This window comes from Musa acuminata, chromosome BXJ2-5 (assembly GCF_036884655.1).
Source record: "Musa acuminata AAA Group cultivar baxijiao chromosome BXJ2-5, Cavendish_Baxijiao_AAA, whole genome shotgun sequence".
NCBI lineage: Eukaryota > Viridiplantae > Streptophyta > Magnoliopsida > Zingiberales > Musaceae > Musa > Musa acuminata.
In genome coordinates this window covers 46,211,602-46,231,609 of record NC_088342.1, presented here as the reverse complement: position 1 = coordinate 46,231,609, position 20,008 = coordinate 46,211,602, and the positions used below count along the sequence as shown (strand labels likewise).

The 20,008-nt window shown below is 41.2% G+C and overlaps 4 protein-coding genes and 1 long non-coding RNA gene across 8 annotated transcripts; 3 read left to right on the top strand and 2 right to left on the bottom strand.

Annotated features, from left to right (window-relative positions):
• Positions 1-1,129: 1,129 nt before the first annotated feature.
• Positions 1,130-2,956, top strand: LOC103986503 (sugar transport protein MST3-like). Its single transcript, XM_009404522.3, has 4 exons — positions 1,130-1,262; positions 1,342-1,664; positions 1,757-2,386; positions 2,483-2,956. The coding sequence occupies exons 1-4, from the start codon at positions 1,130-1,132 to the stop codon at positions 2,954-2,956; spliced, it is 1,560 nt and encodes a 519-aa protein (XP_009402797.1).
• A 409-nt stretch (positions 2,957-3,365) lies between these two features.
• Positions 3,366-4,043, top strand: LOC103986504 (agamous-like MADS-box protein AGL61). Its single transcript, XM_009404523.3, has one exon. It carries the CDS (start codon positions 3,366-3,368, stop codon positions 4,041-4,043), a length of 678 nt encoding a protein of 225 aa, XP_009402798.3.
• Positions 4,044-7,920: 3,877 nt separating this feature from the next.
• LOC103986326 (uncharacterized) lies at positions 7,921-15,449 on the bottom strand. Of its 2 annotated transcripts, XM_009404302.3 has the most exons (6): positions 15,246-15,449; positions 13,707-13,834; positions 13,204-13,373; positions 9,916-9,993; positions 9,062-9,206; positions 7,921-8,539 (listed from the first exon to the last, which is right to left on the bottom strand). In XM_009404302.3, exons 1-6 carry the CDS (start codon positions 15,352-15,354, stop codon positions 8,117-8,119), a joined length of 1,053 nt encoding a protein of 350 aa, XP_009402577.2. In that variant the 5' UTR covers positions 15,355-15,449; the 3' UTR covers positions 7,921-8,116. The 2 variants fall into 2 exon arrangements, with proteins under 2 accessions (XP_009402577.2, XP_009402579.2); XM_009404304.3 differs by lacking the exon at positions 9,916-9,993.
• Positions 15,450-15,596: 147 nt separating this feature from the next.
• LOC103986505 (uncharacterized) lies at positions 15,597-16,566 on the top strand. The gene is made up of 2 exons (XR_010487177.1): positions 15,597-15,733; positions 15,814-16,566. It is a non-coding gene; the product is annotated as an uncharacterized LOC103986505 (long non-coding RNA).
• LOC135580772 (mediator of RNA polymerase II transcription subunit 21-like) lies at positions 16,311-19,689 on the bottom strand. Of its 3 annotated transcripts, XM_065110001.1 has the most exons (6): positions 19,490-19,689; positions 18,634-18,860; positions 18,203-18,274; positions 18,012-18,063; positions 16,844-16,928; positions 16,311-16,448 (listed from the first exon to the last, which is right to left on the bottom strand). In XM_065110001.1, the coding sequence occupies exons 2-5, from the start codon at positions 18,844-18,846 to the stop codon at positions 16,852-16,854; spliced, it is 414 nt and encodes a 137-aa protein (XP_064966073.1). In that variant the 5' UTR covers positions 18,847-18,860; positions 19,490-19,689; the 3' UTR covers positions 16,311-16,448; positions 16,844-16,851. The 3 variants fall into 3 exon arrangements, with proteins under 3 accessions (XP_064966073.1, XP_064966071.1, XP_064966074.1); XM_065109999.1 differs by lacking the exon at positions 16,311-16,448 and having other exon boundaries at positions 16,712-16,928; XM_065110002.1 differs by lacking the exons at positions 16,311-16,448; positions 19,490-19,689 and adding an exon at positions 19,078-19,214 and having other exon boundaries at positions 16,712-16,928.
• Positions 19,690-20,008: the final 319 nt, after the last annotated feature.

Genomic DNA, 20,008 nt, shown 5'->3' with positions numbered 1-20,008 from the left:
AAGAACATGCAGCACTGTGCATGGATGCACACTTCCTCACTCTGCTGCTTCCTTTCTCCTTTCTCCAGCTTTCGTCCTATGTTTAACTGCTATTGATTTTGCTCTGTCGCAGAACTCAATTCCGTTTCAGAAAACAGTGCTCTGCCATGAGGAAGCCATTGCTGGGAAGTTTTGATTCAGAACATTACTGGTGATGTTAAAGTATGCAAAATCTGATCCAGTTTTATCAAGCAATACATGTTAAATTTTAGGACAATTAGTCCTAATTCTAATCATATTAAGTAAAATATTTGTTTAGCATAGGTTTATAATAGTATGAGATATGAGAATCAATACAATCAAATTGCTTAGTGATAATACCACATAGAACTTTTAGGTTTGATATCCAATGCAATTTCAATAAGCTTGAAACTTGGATACTTCTTCATTCAATGTCTATATGTGGATGAATGATCACAAACAAACAGCCATGGAATTGTTTGACATCAAAGTTCATCATGTTAATCTTTTCAGTGTGAGATGAGATTTTGAATCCTTAATCGAAATAAATTAAGGTGCTGTCCTAAAGGTTTAGACCCTCCTACTAATGCTAATATGATAAGGAACCATTTGATCGGTCGATCATTGGTGCGTAAGCTCACGAAGAATTATCCGCTTTGGGTGATGAGCATACTTGTACGATTTTATTCTTTCGAAGCATGTGAACTCTAAAATATGTCTTGTTCGCATATTCTTTGATTAACGTGAGACTAAATGTTCTTATCAAATCGATTAATGTATGAATACAAAAAAAAAAAAAAAAAAAAAGAGCTGTCAAACTGATCCAAACCTAAATGCAGCAACATATTTACCTGTACATCTGGAATTAGGGCAACCCTAAATCCCACGAGCAAAGAAGATAGATCTCGTTTTAGGATGACAGGGACGGATAGTTACGACCAAATCCATGAAGCGGAACGATATTGTTAGGACATGTCACAGATCGATGGATAATGGCGACAGCTTCTGACTTAGCTCGTCGTCACGTCTATATATAAGCATGCATCCGTCGGTCCACTCAAACCCATCGAGGAGCCTCTCTTCTCCTCGTCATCTCCTTCCTTTCTCTTGCTCGAACCGCGAAGAGACAATGGCGGGCGGCACGATCGTGCTCACGAGTGGCGCCAAGGAACACCCCGGGAAGATGACGCTCTTCGTCTTCCTCACTTGCCTCGTCGCCTCCTCCGGCGGCCTCATTTTTGGCTACGACATCGGGATTTCAGGTGATCCGATTGGCTCCGAGACGTAACGTGGATTTGGTTTGGTTTGGTTGGGACGTGATCTAATGCGGGAGGTTTGAAGGTGGAGTGACATCCATGGACTCGTTCCTCTCGAGATTCTTCCCCTCGGTTTACCGGCAGCAGATGGCGGACTCGAGCACCAACCAGTACTGCAAGTTCGACAGCCAGCTGCTGACACTCTTCACGTCGTCCCTTTACGTGGCGGCGCTGATATCGTCCTTCCTTGCGTCGACGGTGACGAGGGTGTTCGGGAGGAAGTGGTCCATGTTCGCTGGTGGGATCACCTTCCTGCTCGGCTCCGCCATCAATGGCGCCGCCGTGAACGTCCTGATGCTCATCCTCGGCCGCGTCCTCCTCGGCATCGGCATCGGCTTCGCGAATCAGGCGAGGGCTCACTCCATGACGAGGCCTTGAGAGAAGCAGAGAGCAAGCTGCATGCACTCTTCTTGACTTGGTGGTTTGGTGTTGGTGTGCAGTCTGTGCCGCTCTACCTCTCGGAGATGGCGCCCGCGAAGCTCCGGGGCATGCTCAACATCGGCTTCCAGCTGATGATCACCATCGGCATCTTCGCCGCCAACCTCATCAACTACGGGACGGCGTCGATCGAGGGTGGCTGGGGATGGCGCGTCAGCCTCGGGCTCGCGGCGGTCCCGGCCGTCATCATCACCGTCGGCTCGCTGGTCCTGCCCGACACTCCCAACTCGCTCATCGAGCGCGGCTACGACGAGGAGGCCAAGGCCATGCTCCGCAAGATCCGCCGCACCGAGGACATCCAGGCGGAGTACGGCGACCTCGTCGCCGCCAGCGCGGAGGCCAAGAGCATCGACCACCCTTGGTCCAACATACTGCAGCGCAGGTACCGGCCGCAGCTGTGCATGGCCATCCTCATCCCCTCCTTCCAGCAGCTCACCGGCATCAACGTCATCATGTTCTACGCTCCCGTGCTCTTCAAGACCATCGGCTTCGGCAGCGAGGCCTCCCTCGCGTCCGCAGTCATCTCCGGCATCGTCAACGTGTTCGCCACCTTCGTCTCCATCGCCACGGTCGACAAGCTCGGCCGCCGAAAGCTCTTCCTGCAAGGAGGCACCCAAATGCTCGTGTCTCAGGTAACCCTCACTCTTCTTCTTCTTCTTCTTCAAGACTTCTCAGATCGAAGAGACCATGAATGACTGACGCGCAACCCGACATGGTCGGTGGCGCAGCTGCTGGTGGGAACTCTGATCGCGCTAAAGTTCGGGACCAGCGGGGTGGCCACGGACATGTCGACCAACTACGCCAGCATCATCGTGCTCTTCATCTGCTTCTACGTCGCAGCCTTTGCGTGGTCATGGGGGCCGCTGGGGTGGCTGGTGCCCAGCGAGATCTTTCCCCTGGAGATCCGGTCAGCAGGGCAGAGCATCACCGTCTCCGTCAACATGCTCTTCACCTTCATCATCGCGCAGGTGTTCCTCACCGCGCTCTGCCACCTAAAGTTTGGCCTCTTCTACTTCTTCGCCGGGTGGGTGGTGATCATGACAGTCTTCGTCGCCCTCTTCCTGCCCGAGACCAAGAACGTGCCCATCGAGGAGATCGTCCTCGTCTGGAAGAAACACTGGTTCTGGGGCAAGTTCATCTCCGACGACGACATCCACGTCGGAAACCTCGAGGTGGCCAAGCACACAATCGAAGCTGCATGAGAGAAGTGAGCTGCGGACATATGGTTGTCGACTTGTCCTACGTAAATATATGTCAGTCACAGTTGCAATCGGACTCGATTACGGCTTCAATTCTCTCTGTCGATACATATCATACGGTATCATTTGATGTCCTCTAAGCTCTAAAATTATTCTAATTTCATACTGATTGATTACTAATTGATTCGATTGGATGATTTCGCTCCATCTTACAATCGCCAACTCACCATATTACCAAATAACATCGATTGATATATTCCCCTAATGTTACGCTTTCATATTATCCATCATGCCATATATATATATATATATATATATATATATATATATATATATATACAGAGAGAGAGAGAGAGAGAGGCTCTCTTGTTTTGCTTTGCGTGCTTCTGCTTGTGCCTTGTGGACTCGGAAGATGATACCGCCGAGGAAGAAGAAGACGAGCATGGGGCGCCAAAGGATCGAGATCAAGCGCATCGAAAACGAGGAGGCCCGGCAGGTCTGCTTCTCGAAGCGCCGGGCCGGTCTATTCAAGAAGGCCACCGAGCTCTCCGTCCTGTGCGGCGCCGAGATCGCCCTCGTCGTCTTCTCACCCGCCGGGAAGCCCTTCTCCTTCGGCCACCCGTCCGTAGACTCCGTCGTCGGCCGCTTCCTCTCCGGCGGTGCGGCGCCAACTCCTACCCCTGTCGCAGACCACCGGATGGTCCCGGCGCGGGCTTCGCTGGTCCACGAGCTCGACCGGCAGTACCTCGAGCTCGGAGAGCGGCTGGCGGCGGAGAGGGCGAGGAAGGACGCGCTGGAGGCGGCCTTGAGGGGGCGGTGGGGTTCCACGGCTGGCCTGTTGGACGCGAACCTGGAGGAGATCGGATTGGTGGAGCTCGAGAGACTACGGGAGGCGCTAGAGCGGCTGCGGTGGGACGTGGCGATGAGAGTGAATCAGCTGGTGATCGACGTGCAGACAAGGAGCGTCGTCATGGCGGGGGACGCGGCTGCAGGTGGCTTCGTTGGGGGATTCCTTGCGGCGGCGGAGGAGAGCGTGGTGGCGCTTCCTCCTCAACATGGTTTTAGCTATGGATACGGAGGTATCTTCTAAGGTAGGAATTGGGTGTCTCTTGAAATAAATAAAAGAATGAACGTTATTTACTTGTAATCATGCAGTTTTATGGTATATGAATTCTGTCCATTATTTTAGCTTCTATTTCTGAGTTGCTGATGCTAATCTGAAAGTGTCTCTTGAAAGAAAAGGATGAATGCCATTTACTTGTAATCATGCAGTTTTATGATATATGAATTCTGTCCATTAACAATATCTCCTATTGTTCTTAACTTCTATTTCTGAGTTGTGATGCTTATCTGACTAAAAGTGCAGCGAGCGAAGACAGAAAAGTATATGATAACTTCTTTTTTTTTAATACCATTGAATGTTTTTAAAAAATTAAATATGTTATTTTAGAATTTTTTTTAAGAAATAGGTTACGACCAGCAAAATTAGCAAAAAGAAGTCATTGACTTTCTAGTCAACATAATGTTATCCAAACCTATATGCACAAAGTTGTTTGAAGTACTTTCGAGATGAAAACATCGAGCTCTCGATAGGTTAACTATACGAAGATCAAGGTTAGAAGAAATTTTTTAACTTGATCCTTTTGATGTCCAAGTTGACAACCCAAGATATATAAGATAGCCTTTAATCACCTTCAACATTCTCCCACTGGTCTCTTATTCATGTGGGAGATAGAAGGGTGGGACAACCCATAATTATCTACCTTGGACCCTTGCTTACATGGGCACAGGTGGGCATTGGGTTTCCTGATCTTCTTGTCTTTGGCAAAGATGAGGGTTGAGTTTCTTGACCTTCACGCCTCGGCATAAGGTGAGGGTTGGGTTTCTCGACCTCCACACCTCGACGAAGTGGGGGTTGAGTTTTCCGATCTCCTTTGCTCGGCGAAAGCAGGGGTCGAGTTTCCTGACCTCCCTATCATTGGCGAATGTGAGGGTTGAGCTACCTAACCTTCATGCCTTGGCATAAGGCTTCATGCCTTGGCATAAGACGAGGGTCAAGTTCCTCGACCTCCTCGCCTCAAGTGAAGATGAGGTCTATATATCTTTTCTCTTTATATAAGGACCTCGTTTTTGCCCTAGGTGCCCATATCTTTTTTTTAATTTATAGGTCTCCAGGCTAACAAGCTACGTTGGGCAATGGCCTACCCACCTTAAGTAATGGAAGGGTTAGTGCCTCATGATATGGTAGGTTTTTTTATTAATTTATGCCTCATGTTGTGAGGTTTTTTAACTCATATACACCTTATGCATATTTTGTCTTATGCCTCCTGTTGTGAGGTTTTTTAACTCATATACACCTTATGCATATTTTGTCTTATGCCTCCTGTTGTGTGGATCTTCATCGAGTAAAGGTCTTTTAAGAGCTTATTGTCTTTTATCTATAGAAAAACTTTAACTCTACTTATAATTAGGTGAGGCAACTCAAACCTTGGGTTAGGTAACTCGGGTCATTCATTTTTTCTTCGCAATGACCTCAGGGTCAAGGCTGATTGTGACTACTTATGCTTCAACTTCTTGTGTGACTCCTCATATTTACCTGAGACCATTGGCTCGATGATGTATTGATTGACCCTTTGAAGTGTCTTTGGTATAGTTGCTGGTGATCTCTCTATCAATGACAAGAAGAGGCAAGAGGACTTTGAGTCTATCATGAAGGTCTATATTATGAGTAACATATGGGCATCTATTATGTATTGGATCTCTCTCGTAAATCAAGTGATAAAGTCTACGAGTGTTTCCTCCTCCCTCCACCTGAGTCTAAGGAGCCTTGCCACTGATGCTCACGGGTATACATTCTTGGGGAAGTGAAGTTTGAGCTCTTTCATGAGTTGGGCAAAAGAACTAATAGAAAAGTGACTTTAGGTAGATATATCATTCTTATGTTAGACCTCTTAACGTGGTCGGGAAAGTATGGCACATCAGGGCATTTGAAGTGTCATATAATGTAATTTATCAGGTTGGCATTGCTCTTGAATGCCTCTAAGGACGGGAGGCAAAAGTTCATCAGAATTGATTGTTCCTGGATTTTTTGTGTGAACAATAACCAACCCAAGGTGGGGACAACCAACACTTACTGTTTTGATTGTTGGAACTCTCGTTGCATCTCCTCTAAACATCAATCCATCTACCATAATTGAATCTATATGGAATCCTTTATCGAACTTACCGATTAGGCTTTGAATTTAAGTAGGGTAGAGTAGTGGTGTGATATGCCAAATTCTACGATTGGAGACTGAAATGCCCCATCGACCAACGGTTCGATAAGTCTCGGGCGCTCCTGGGATGTCAGTACTACACTAGGTTGGGGAATCTCTATGGGTGTCGGTGTTGATTAGGGTGGAGCCGATGGCGATAGCTTAGCTTGTGGCATTGCCTGTTGGGTTAACTAAGGCAAAAGCAAAGTAATGACCTATACCATACTTGTTAGCATCTGCACTTACTTGTTGAGTGAGATTTAAAAATAACTCGACGGAAATGAGCAGGTGGATCAGGGTCATCTTTGATAGTGATAGGCCTAGGTTGTTGAATAGATGCTAGTATCTCATCGGCGTATGCATCAAAGTGGATGCACCCATGTACAAAAAGGGTGGTTGTTGCCTCCCTTAGGTAAAAGTACTATGGGTCGAGGGTAAAGCCTCTTCGCTCAAGCATTTATTGAGAGGGTCAATGAGTGATTGTTCCTATGATATCAGACTCTCCTTCTAGTGCCAAAAATGTTGAGGGGAGAAGTCATTGATGTCTTGGTCAACCTAACATGGTTTGGACCCATATACATAGAATCATCCAAGATGCCTCCGAGGTGAAAACACTAAGCTCTCAATGTGCCACCTACATGAAGACCAAGGTCGAGAGAGGTTTCTCGACCTGATCCCTTCAACGCCTAAGTTAGTAACCCAAGATATATGAGTATGGATGCAAGTGGTCAAAAAAGGTAACCTCTCCCTCGCCCCTCTTCATTGTGTTGAAGATGAGCTTTTATACTTAATCGTAAAAGGACAAAATATTTTATAAAATATTCTATAAGGAGACATACCTACGATAACTTCTCTTTAGCCTCTTGTTCACGTAGACAATGAGGTTGGGGAACCTATAACTACTTGCCCTAAACCCTTGCCCACGTGAGCAAACGAGTGGAGAGTGACCACTATCCTCTCCTTCCATCTCGGACACCACATAGTAGTTGATCAAATAAGGACAATTATAGTTCGAGATTCAATACTACTACTACAATAATAATAATAATAATATAATTTTTAACTATTTACGATCAAGTATATATATTTTTTATGATTACTAACATCTATAAAAAATATATATTTAATTAAATTTAAATTATTATTTATATGTAAATCTTTTTATGTATATTAATTATCAATTAAGATCCATATTCATAACATTTATAGTTTTAGGCTTAGTTGCATGATACAACAAAACCTTCCACCTTTTTCATATAGGATTCAGATTCACGTTAACGGTATTATTCAAGGTTGACTCAGAAAAAAAACTATGGAACATTTTCATTATTTTAGCAATGGTTCCAAGTTCTATTTTGTATGAAATAAGAAATAATATAATCAACAAAGTAAAAGTTCATGTTCAAACATCAAGTATCGTAAAGCAAACTCACCCTCGCTAAGTTGACCCATAGCTCGAGTGATATCGAGTATTCCAAAGGGCAACACTTTAGAACACTCGAAGAAGATGTAATCATGCACATCATAACCCAAAGAAGATGAACATTTCATGGAGATCTCACCAAGCATAAATAATTCACAATCAGTAGATGCAATATGATTCAGAGTGTAGCAAAAGACCGATGGAAAGACGACAGGTAGCAAGATTTTACATTTCATTCGAATCTTGACGACAAAGAACACCCACACAGAACACACAAAATTTTCAACTAATTTACCAAACACTCTTCATGAGCAGATGATGAGTAAATTTATTTCTTGTACCCCTTTTGTGAAGAACTCACCACAAGTCAGCCTGTAAATGGTAAATGGATACAAGCTGGGAGGAAAAATTATACATATGAACCCCATCGTTGCTACAAATACATCTACGAAACTAGTATGAACAGGGGGAAATATAGTTTGTTCGTCAGCTTTTGTTGTGCAAGAATTTGCTAGCTTGGGAGGCAAGTATGACGGATTTGGCACTTGAGCTGTTCATTAGGTACTCCCTCTCTGCTCGTCGCCTATGTTGCCTTGCATTTTTTGCTCTCTTTGGAGCCAGCCTTGCATCCCTCTCTAAGAACGCAAGCCTGAATCGTTCGGCCATGGATAGTTCAGGGGTATCATCACAGGCAGTGGGTGCAGGTGCAGGAGGCCTCCTTGTAGCACCAGAAACAGCCCAGGTCTTGGGATCAATGCCATCAATTATGAAATGGTCCAAAGCTTTATTGGCTAATGCTTCTTTGGGAACTTGTAACCCACGGAAGCCAAGAGGCAAAGGTTGCGGATTGACAACAATTCGAGGACATTCAACAGCTAACGATTCCTTTGAATCATCATCTATTTTTGGCTGGAGAAGATGCATAGAAAAGAATATTACATGTTGCAAAAAAAAAAAAAAACTATACAAGTTTTGACTACTGAAATTTCACTAATAATATTAAGTGAATTTCAAATGAATAACAAATTGATTTATTCAAGTATTCTTATAAAATCAAAAAGTCAGGCTTTGAAGCCTTGAACATAGTGCAACTTTCTAGCAGCAAAATTCTGATAAGCAAGAGAGAAGATGACAGAAACTGAAAATACCACAGTTCACTCTGAAACATCATAGAAGTTTAGAACAGAAAAGGAAAAGATCATGCAGCTACTTTGGTCATAAGCAACATTGGTACTGCTATGTTTTGCATAAATTGTAAACTTATCCTGTTTAAAGACAGGAAATATGAAAATATTGAAGGCATGACCATTCTTCACTATGTATCAAACTTGCCAATTATAAAATAGCCAAAAAGCATATTGTGAGGTTCCAAGATAGAAGAAATAAAAAAGAAATACAATGAGTACTCAATAATGTCAAAAGCATACATACCCATACAAGCCAGCATAGCGATTGGGAACCACTTCCAATGTCCACATTTTCCAACTCTTCCCATGAGTCTTCCTCTACGTGGTTTAATTTGGGCTTCAAGATACTCACACACTGCCGAGCAGTGATTTCACTCCTGGGGCACCCTCTGCAATCAAATGTTACTTTTTCCACAATCTTTTATCAATAATGGATATCTATTCAAATAGAAAATGACTAATATAGCAAGCATGATATAATAAAAAAGGAAAGAGTGACACAACAACAAAGAAGCAAACAATTAAATAAAAAAATCAAGAGGGACACAACAAAGAAGCAAACAATTAAATCAGTACCAAGTCTGCAACTACATAGAAAGAACACCTAAATTTTCTGCAACTACATCAGTACCAAGTCTTAAATCATTTAAGCTCTTAGTTGATGGCATACTGTAAACCGAATCAAAAGCACCACATTAACAAAATTGTGCATCATTATATTCTTTGGACCAACCAAAAGAATCTTATACCATGTATATGTAACATGACCAAGATCTGCATGTTTTACGGCTGAGATATGTGCTAAGCTATTTGATGCTCACCCTCAAATACAAATGAGGTTCAAGCATAGATCAACATATACTTTCAAAAAAATTGAAGTTTGTTCCGCATGTTCAGAGGCATATAGCCCCTTTGGTTAAGCATGGAATACAGACTTATAATATCTGTTATAAGTCAAAAGAAAGTTGAGAATAAAAAACATGAAACAATGACCATGCAAACAAGTCCAGTTTTATAAAAAATTCAATTGATAATATCAATTAACATTAACCATTCAAAAAGAGAGATATAAATAATAGTTATAATAAAAAATTGTACCCGCATCTCAAAGTTTCCAACGAGTGACAATGATAAATAAGCTCTGAAACACCAGCAACGGTTATCTTGCCACAGTTACTGTAGAAATGACAAGTCGTCATGAAAAATGTATAAAGTTGAGAAAAAATATTAAATCAAAGAGCTCAAAGTAGTAACTAAGTCCTAATTATAGTGAAAAGGCTACTAATTTTATTTCTTTTCCAGATAGAACTTTTGGGTCTCTTTAACGATATAGAAGTGAATAGTTTAACAGAATTCAAGAGCTAAAGTAACGCAAGAAGAAAATAAATTACAATACAAGCATCGACTCTTTTCAATCTCTTTTTGACGATAATAAAGCCCAAAATTAACCAAGAGGATTGCCATGCAAATTCTGAAACAAAGTGAACTTTTTTATAAGTACTTAGTACCACGTTGTTATTTGCAACCAATTTTCAAGAAAATTCATGTTGTCGTTCCTATTTCAGCAGCATCTCATTCAATTACAGAATCTTGGTGAACTAAGTTGAACTTAATTGTTTGGGCATAAAAAGCGTAGCTGTTAACTAGCTGGGTTATACACCAAGCACCAGAAATAAATGGTTTAAATTGACCATACACTTAATCATATTGTTACAGAATAAAAAAAACATGAACTTAATCATATTGTTTACAGAATCAGAAATCATAAACCTAGTCTTGGCATTAAAGGTTTTGAGGACTTCAAAACCCAAAGGCAATGATCGACTACAATGGAAGTAATTTTACAATCACATGGCCATAAACTCATACAATGACAGCAAATTGAGAAAAGATAACTTGAAGACCATGGATCCTGTTTCACTCCACATATGCTCATATGTGTGCATGTACCATGTGGACAAGGGAACAATATCGACCCCTCCATAAATCTCTACAGTGCTAGGTTGTAGCGCACCACATTGGCAACTCGGCTGAACAAAAATTGAATGGCCAAAATAGATTCAGTCAACTGAATAACTTGGTTTTTCAACTATTTCAGTACCATATAGATATATAATGCCACTACTTCTTGTTTGACCCCAACCTTAATTGAGACTATTCACCATCGTCAGATAATCCATTTCATTCCCCAATCCAACACAAAGATAATCCGCCAGAAACTAGGTAAAAGTTTTAAGCTTTTACATTTCCTCTATATGGAAGAGCAATATGAAACTGAAGGTTGTTTTCATCCATTTTCCAACCAACTTGTTGTATGGCATTGAAAATCAATCCTAAAGATAGAAAAGTGATCTCCATTTCTTTGGGTTTCTTAATGGTGGGAATGTAGTCGGCATGCCTATTCTAGCTGAAATCATGGTTAATACTGATGAACAGTACAATCCTCATTCAGTTTTTTTGTACATAAATATTAAAGAATAAACATAAAATAAGTAGATGATTCAATCAAAGAAATTTTCACCTAAGAGATTCCAAATTATTTTAGTCTAAAAGATATTGAAATTGTAGGTACTATACCAGTACCAAAATCTCATCAGATAGGTGTATACCAACCAGAATGGTATGCATGTCTTAGTGCACCAATAAATAAATGCTAAAAACAGTTTGATACATCAGTACATGTTAGCATCGTTGGTACACTGGTTCGTGGGTATAGTTTTGGACTGATACAGTTGATATACCTTAGCATACTGTCACGAACGGTCGTCGCGCACCCGCAACAACTCCGTTCAACGAACCATTCGTCGCTCTCATCTACATGTACAGTTACTTGGCAGCCTGTTTTTGTAACATCCCATTAGTCCCACATCGGAAGTGGGCAATGTGTATGATTAGCTTATAAGGGCCTGATGAGTGTACTACGTAAACTCCCGCTTAAACATTTTGGTCCGTGGTTGAAGGACCAAAATAGAGTTATTGGCCAGTTAGCTCATCAGACTCAGGTTGTGACATTTGGTATCAGAGCCGACCTAGCATTTGGGCAGGGTGAGAGGGCTCGAGTAGGAAAGGGCTACCCGTGGATGGAGTCAGAGAACTCATCACGGCGTGGAGCCACCACTGAGTTAATCCTCACATGCACTATGCTAGGGTTCGATCTGGGATATGTTGGACCTTGACGAGGATGTCAAGCTAATTGAGTTGGGGATAATGTAACATCCCATTAGTCCCACATCGGAAGTGGGCAATGTGTATGATTAGCTTATAAGGGCCTGATGAGTGTACTACGTAAACTCCCGCTTAAGCATTTTGGTCCGTGGTTGAAGGACCAAAATGAAGTTATTGGCCAGTTAGCTCATCAGACTCAAGTCATGACCGTTTTGCCTTGGTTTTGAGTCATTTTGCTTGTAAAAATGTAAGTTCGAACAAGCTGCAGCGTTACAAAGCGACCGCTCACCGAACCGAGCAAAACAACCCCAAAACAGCTTCGTTTTCGTGTGCCGCGGGCTGATTTCTGGAATCTGCCTCCGCTCACCAAAACGTCAGCCATCTCAGCCCCTTTGAACCCCCCGGGTGGCACAGGGCTGGATGGGGCTTCGGTATAGTACCGGGCGTTGAACACTCATTCGCAAGTTCGCACGTTGCCTTGACGGGAACTTGTTGTCGCGCCCGGGACTCGGTGAGCAGCTGTTCGTTCAACCTTCTAAAGCCCTTGTTTTCCCCCTCTCCCTCTTTTCTCTTGTGCACGCAAGGTGCTCGCTGAATTGCTTGTAAAGCTTCCCCTCTTTTCGCGAGACGTCGGGACTTGTCCGTCGCTCGTTCTTTCGAACTAATCAACTTTCTCTTTTACTAGTCCTTCAGGACCTATGAGAGGTTACAAGTGGGCTGATCTTTGCGGAGCAATATCGCAAGGGCGAAGCGCGACTTAGGCAACGCAAGCTAAGTTCGCTTCTTAGCCGCAAGGGTGCCTCACGCCTTAGGCAATTCCAGCTAAGGCCGTGACAATACGGAAACCATAGTTTAGGTTGTCATAGTTAAACAACATATATATAATATTTTATTATATAATGATTTTTATTATTTTTTTATGACGGCTTCTGCTTGGAATGAAATTTAAAAATTTTCTTCATATTCCCCACTTGAGAGTTATGAAACTTAGACTAATTGTTACAATGTCATTCATCAAGAAACTGTTCTTTTACTCAAGGACTTCAGTATAAAGTTTGTTTGTGAACAAAATATATGATTCTAAATTGAGATATGCCAAATGACTAAATGATGCTAAAGAGTGTAAATTAGCAATTCATACGAAAAATATATCTACTAAATATAGTAAAACAACAAGCATATGGTATAAAAAGAGCACAACCATCGGTTTCAGCTCCAAACCTAATATCAATGGCCCGTAAGTCGATGCAAATCTCTGCCACTTTTCTAAGGCCAAAGTCAGTCACATCTGATCCAGATAAATCAAGAATTTTCCATGAAACTTCAGCCAGGGAAATGAGAACATCATCGTTCAGTAACTGCCGCCTCCTCGCAATTGCCACTAGCACCAACTACAAAACTATTGCAAACTCAGATTTTGCCATATTAACCGAACAAGTCCATCAAAAAGCTCCAGTCATGTAGCATAGCTGGAATTGAGGATTTGGTTAACTTAGGAAGGCCTGAGGCTCATGCAAAATATATTGTACGATGATACTGTTTCTTCAAATTGTGCTAACAAATTTGAAAAGTCTCTTTAGTTTCATATATCATCATTAATACCATATAAGTTTCATATGGCCTAACCAAAGCTACTGTGACAATAGTTATTTACCATCATAGTCGTTAAAAAGGGAAAGTAAAGACGTTAAACATTGAGAATGAAACCAAAATCTTATTCCAACCTTAATATCAGGTGGAAATCCTGCTGCTATCTCTGAAATATCTGCAATGATGTCCTCTAGATATCGCCCGAGAATTCCAAGGCACAAGTTCACTAGGCTTGGAGGCTTAGTTTTCTTCAACGGAAAAGCTGAATATAGAAACAAAGAAAGAAGAAAAAAATTCAATATAATGAACATAAACATGATAATGATCGATAAAACAACATGTACCAATATTCATTAATCACAAATCTTAAGGGATGATGCCAACTAAACCTTATGAAACAAATTTATCATAGAATGGGGTTGACGAACACTCCACAACTACATAGCCCCAATAAACATGCATAAAGTTACAAAGATCACCACACCACAATGCTCGAAGTTTCAAAACACAACAATACAAATGTTACAACCTAAGTTCCCTGATCAAGGCAATTTAATCCTAGACTTTAATAAGTCACTAATTCTAAGACTAAAGACCTCAACAAAAGCTATATCATAATCAATTGTCTAATCAACAACAAAACAAAGTGAAATAGCCAAGGTAATAAGTTTTGACTCCAAAAATGACTTAAATGAGTTAACATAGAAATTCTTAATCAGATTGATCTGTTGAGTTCGACCATTATCAATGAGCCGCCATACCTTGGAGTTTAATGCAGCCCAAGTGGAACATCAAGTTGCTGAAGGACTATAAGGAGGTAAGGCAAGTCTTCGTCGAACTTAACACTAGGCATAGCAATTCCAAGAATCAACACTAGGTCAACTTTTGATTCCAGGGTAATCCAGCCTTTTGTATCATTTATATATAATTAATCAGTCTAGTAATGCGTTAAATTACATCAGAAGAATGGCCAACTTGACCATTTTGATCATGTCTTGTCATAGGAATAAGCTGAAGAAGCAGTATAGGAAATGTTAAATTGGTAAACATCATAAAAGAAATGAATTTGTTACATATATCTGAATATGATATTCCTCTGTTATGCTACACCATGATGTGGAATGGCCCTTTAATTATATTTAGTACCTTCCAAATATCTATAAATTCTATGCTATAAGATACTTTTTTCCAATTACAGCCTGATGCAATAACATGTAACACAAAAAAAAAATCTAAATTTTCTAAACGATAACATTCCGTCATGTCATCCCACTTAGCTTAGATTAGCATCAGATGAAACCAAGTACTAAGTGCTAAAAAACAAACAATCAAGATTGGTATGACTGTTACTTCTAAGTCAAACTTACGTCAAAACCCTAATTTCCTCTTCTAAAAATCTAAAAGAGGCTACCCATTAAATCAGCCATCAAATATCACACACCTGAACAGGTTACATACAAGCTCCACCGAAAAAGATTGAATAAGAATAAGAAACATGTATTCAATTACAACAGAGCCTTATATCAATTGATTTCCATTAGAACGACTGCTTAAAAAACATAAAAAGGCATCAATATTGAACAATCCGATACACCCAAAATCCACGGAGATAGAAAGATACCAATTAAATAAAAAAAAAAGGATCGGATTAACAGAGAAAACTCGCGACTCACCGAAAGAATCGAACGGCGAAACCACAGGGGTGGATTTAGGGCGCGGCTTGAGATGGAGATCCTCGAGGGAGGAGGTGATCTCGTTGGCCGCCGACTTCCCCTTTTCCATCGGCGGAGAATGAGGAAGAGATCGCGAGAGGAGAGGCGAAGAGAAAATATATACACGTCTTTGGAATTAGACCGAGTTATCCGGTTCAAGTTGACTCAAATCGATCTGCAAAAAACTGGCCGAACCGGATCCAATCTCGCAACTGGCTCGAGATACTTGCACGTGAATTAAAGCATGCGTGTACCATGTTAAATAGGGTAATAATAAAACCGAGCCGCTACACTAAGCCCGTTACATTAACCCGGACCGGGCGGCCCATCGACCTCTCCTCGTCTGTTCACAATCCCCCATTAAGGCCCCCTCTCCTCCACCTCCTCGAGCCCCTCTGCTGCTCCGGCGACCTCCTTCCACGCCGACTGCAACCCGAAAGGCAGACGCAGTTAGTACAGAACAAATCCAAGTAAATGGAAGCTGCCTCTCACGTTCCCCAATGCTTACCGAGCTAATTACTTTGTGCAGGTCAATGAATCCTGCCGTCGCGGCCTCAACCTCTTTCTTGGAGAGTCGCTATTTGAACTCACAGATGCCGTATGACGACGGACCAATTCCTGACACGGATGAAAGGTTCGCTGAATGGTTCCGCCACAGTATATAATAACTGGTAAAAGCATCAAGTTAATGGCACGTCTGCGTGAATGTTGTCGACTCTGACTCGTTCTTATCCTCAAACTTGCTGCTCTTCCCGTCCATATATATATCATGACATGCAACTCATTATGACCACTACTCATTGCGGTCTTTCTTCGAGGAGGAGGAGGACGACGAAGAAGAAGTAGACGAAGAATGGGGAATTGCAGCAGTAACCGGGTCCGGACATGGGTCGATGACGAGGACTGGGACTCACCGGAGGAGAAGACCGATCGGCGCGGGGAAGGGAAGGCGACGAGGACCTTGGAGAATCTGAAGGGGGAGAGAGGGGGGCTCTCTTCCACGGTGGTGAAGATCAAGATCACCAGGAAGCAGCTGCAGAGATTGCTGACGCACGCCGACGAACGAGGGTCATGAGCGCAGGCGTCGTCGTGTACCGTGCACAACGCCGGCGGCGGTGGAGGCCGAACCTGCAGCGCATACCGGAGGCGTCGGAGGAGGACTTGCTGTGAATACGAGTCGTTGTAGGATGATTAGTGTGCATGTGAATAGAAATAGCATGTAAAATCCTATGAAGGGGAAATGAGAATGGATGAAACAATACTGCTGATTTGGGTTTATATACATCACGCAAGACCATAATATACACATTATGCAATGCAAATGGATCAAAAACATAACAAATTGAGCAAATCATAAGTCTTTCCAACAAAAAAATATTTGGCCCTCTGAATTTTAACGTAGCACATACACATATACTCAGTAGAAGTGCAAATGTGATGACTGATGGATTATGGCAATGGCAAGTGCAACACATCTGAAAGCATCTTTAAAAATGACAACCGAAATTACATGATAAACAGAAGTTACAGCTCAGAAGTAGTTCCAAAATGTTACAAACCAGAGATATTAGTCGGGTTTTTTTAAGTTCAAACAGTTATCTGCTGCTAGATTAAAGAGCTCCTGAGCCTGCTTCAGTTCTTGTTCTGCAGCAGCAAAAGGTAATTCAAGAAGCATTAGGCACAAAACTGAATAACATTAAATCCCTTAGCAAAATGTAGTTTCTGTTAATATTAGCCACTTAGCTATGTTGGTCATAATTAATCTTTCTAGTAGATGACGTTTGTAATGTTAAAACAACTCATGGAAAGCAAATTGTACAGAATTATTTGAGTCTTGTTACCAATAGAAAAGCCCTCCAAAAATAACAAATAGCAAGATAGAACACGTCTGTATCTTTTGCACTCTGCTTTTCATCGACAGACTCGTACTACAGGGGAAAAAAAAAAAGAAACCCCCTCAAAATCTATGTGACCAAGATATTGTAATTTTATATATGTCCCTATTAAAGTCATATAAACATTATTTATCACATGAAAAGAATTCAAGCGGACTCCAAAAACAGACCAACCAAGGAAGGGAATCAAGAGGCCTATCGAGTCTACTTCAATTTAAGAACAGCTTTCGTACAAACAAATATCATAAGAGAACCTTTTTAACTTCCGTTGAGAGCTTCTTGATAAATGGCCTTTTAAAAACAAATTTTCTTTATTCTTTTACATCTTTTGATATAAACTGTTTACCAGAGCCTATTATTCAAATTTTACCATAGAATAATACTAAATTATTATAATACAATATTAACAAAATTATTAAATTAGATCTCATGTAAAGAACAATAGCAAATATCCAGAACATCTTTTTTATCCTATACAAAAATATATTGGGTCAACTAAAAATGCTATTTTTCGAATGTTATCATCAATTTTCTTGTGTAGGTGGGGATCCAGTATTTTCTGAGTAATCTAAATCTAAAGGAACTGAAATTCCATTTTCAATTAAAGTAAAGAAAAAAATAAAGGTCTTATTTTATTTCATCTGCATATAATAATGACTAGAGAAACTTTGTGATCTTCAACAATTTTCAATGTGAGAAATATCTTAAAGAATATGTGTGCAGATCAAATGAAGTGTCTTTAAGTGAAGATATATACCTGAAACTAGACATGCAATAATGGGAAAACATGCAAGAAACTTAAAATGTTTAGAATGGCGGACACAGAACACACCTGCAGCTTCCAGTTGTTTTTGGAGCTCCAAACCTACAACTTCATTCTCTGCCTGAAAATTATACGACAAGTGTAAGATTATCCATACCGACCTCTTTTAAGCTCACTGACATTAGCAACTCAGAGATGTGTCATAATTGTCTTATGCATAATAGATAGAAGTGAGAACTAGTCAAAATAATTCACTTGACCTGGAGTTCTGCAATTCGTTTCAGCTGAGCTTCTTCTCCTGACAATGGTAATGCAGCAACAAGTGTATCAAACTGTCAAATAAGCAGATATGCCTGTCAGACAAGCACACTTCTTACCAATAATGCAAATATTTTGAAGTAACACAATGTCAAGCTACAAAGAGCATTATGCTTTCCTAGACCAGGCACTCGAATCATTAAGCTGTCATTTAACAAAGATTAGATAAGAGCATGAACAGAACCGTATATAAATCTAGATTAGTTGCATAAGCAAATTCTAATTGCACAGGATGAGAAACCAAGAAGCAGAAGAAGAAGGGGGGCTCCTGCCTAAATGTCTCTCTGTGCATCCACTAGCTAAAACATGTTTGGAATACTTGATATTACAAAGACATTCACCACAACACAATAAAAAGATCAGACACATTTACCTTCTTTGCAGCTTGAACAAGAGCCGTGCTCATCATCTTAGGCTGCTCAACGATGTCGAGGGTCTCCTCTGCTGATGAGGGATTAGTGGCTGGCTCAGGATAGTTAGGAGACAATCGGACAGGTGGGGCATCTCTCTGCAAGGTTCCAAAGGTATTCAAGGCAAGCAAAGCCATAGTATTTACTTGTTCTTGCAGCTGAGAGATAATATCCATTGCACGCACTCGAACTACACAAACAAAACATTTCTCGATTAACAAAATCGCCAGAACAACAGAGAAGCAAAAAAAAAAAAGGTTAATTTATGGCCACTAACAAGGTTCTTAAAAAAAAAAAGGTGCCTTAATATTTCATTGTTGGTATTTGATATGACGATGATAATATGGGAAGAAAAAAATGTTACTTATCTAAATGCCTCTGATAAAAATAAGAAGCGAGAACCATACAGTTCTTTAACGAAACCCCAATCTCCTCGTACTGAATCTAATACCCAATGTCTCCATTTCAAAACTCAATCTTGCTCCGTTCATAAGTCAATCTAATATTGGCAGAAGAAAATAAAAAACAAATGCATCTCACTCAACCAAAAGGTCGATCATTTATCCAGCGTTGATTCTGCAAAAAGATCAACAGTCCCAGCATAATCTTGTAAACGACTAAAATAGCATTGGGCAACATCCTAAGAATAGAGAGAGAGAGAGAGAGAGAGAGATAGAGCATTAGGAGACCCCACGCTGGCCCTAAGTCTCCACCCGGCAGCTACCCGGCTGGCAGAAAACCCCCACGATCGGCTTCACATCTACTAACCGAGAGGAAGGGACATCAATTTCGAGAGAGAGAGAGAGAGAGAGATTTTACCGGCGACGGAGGAAGGAGCGACCGAGAGCCGAATCCCGCGAAGAAATAGCTCGCCGCGTTACTATGAAGCACCAAAAGAGACGAAGAGCGAAAGCAAGCAACACGCGATGACGCCTCTAGGAAAGAAGAGAAGAGGAACCCTACACTCAGAACCCGTGGATGGATGCCCGAGGGAACCAAATGACCCGGCCCGGATTGCACGAATCACGAGGACCCCTATCCCTCGCATCGCACGGGGAAGACCGCGCTGCTCGATACGTGCACCTAAGTTAATTAGCACATAATACCTCATTGCGAAACATTTAATTAGCTATCTTTGATCGATCGATCCTAACCATCTTTGATCGACTTCAACGAAACTCCTTTTTTTTTATTTTTAATACAGTAAAATTATTTTTTAAATCTTATATAAAAATCTTAATATCTTACTTTCATAAATTTAAAAATCTCAATATAACTTTTAAAATATAAAGATCAAAATACTAAAAATAATTAATTATTAAAAAAACATATAATTAA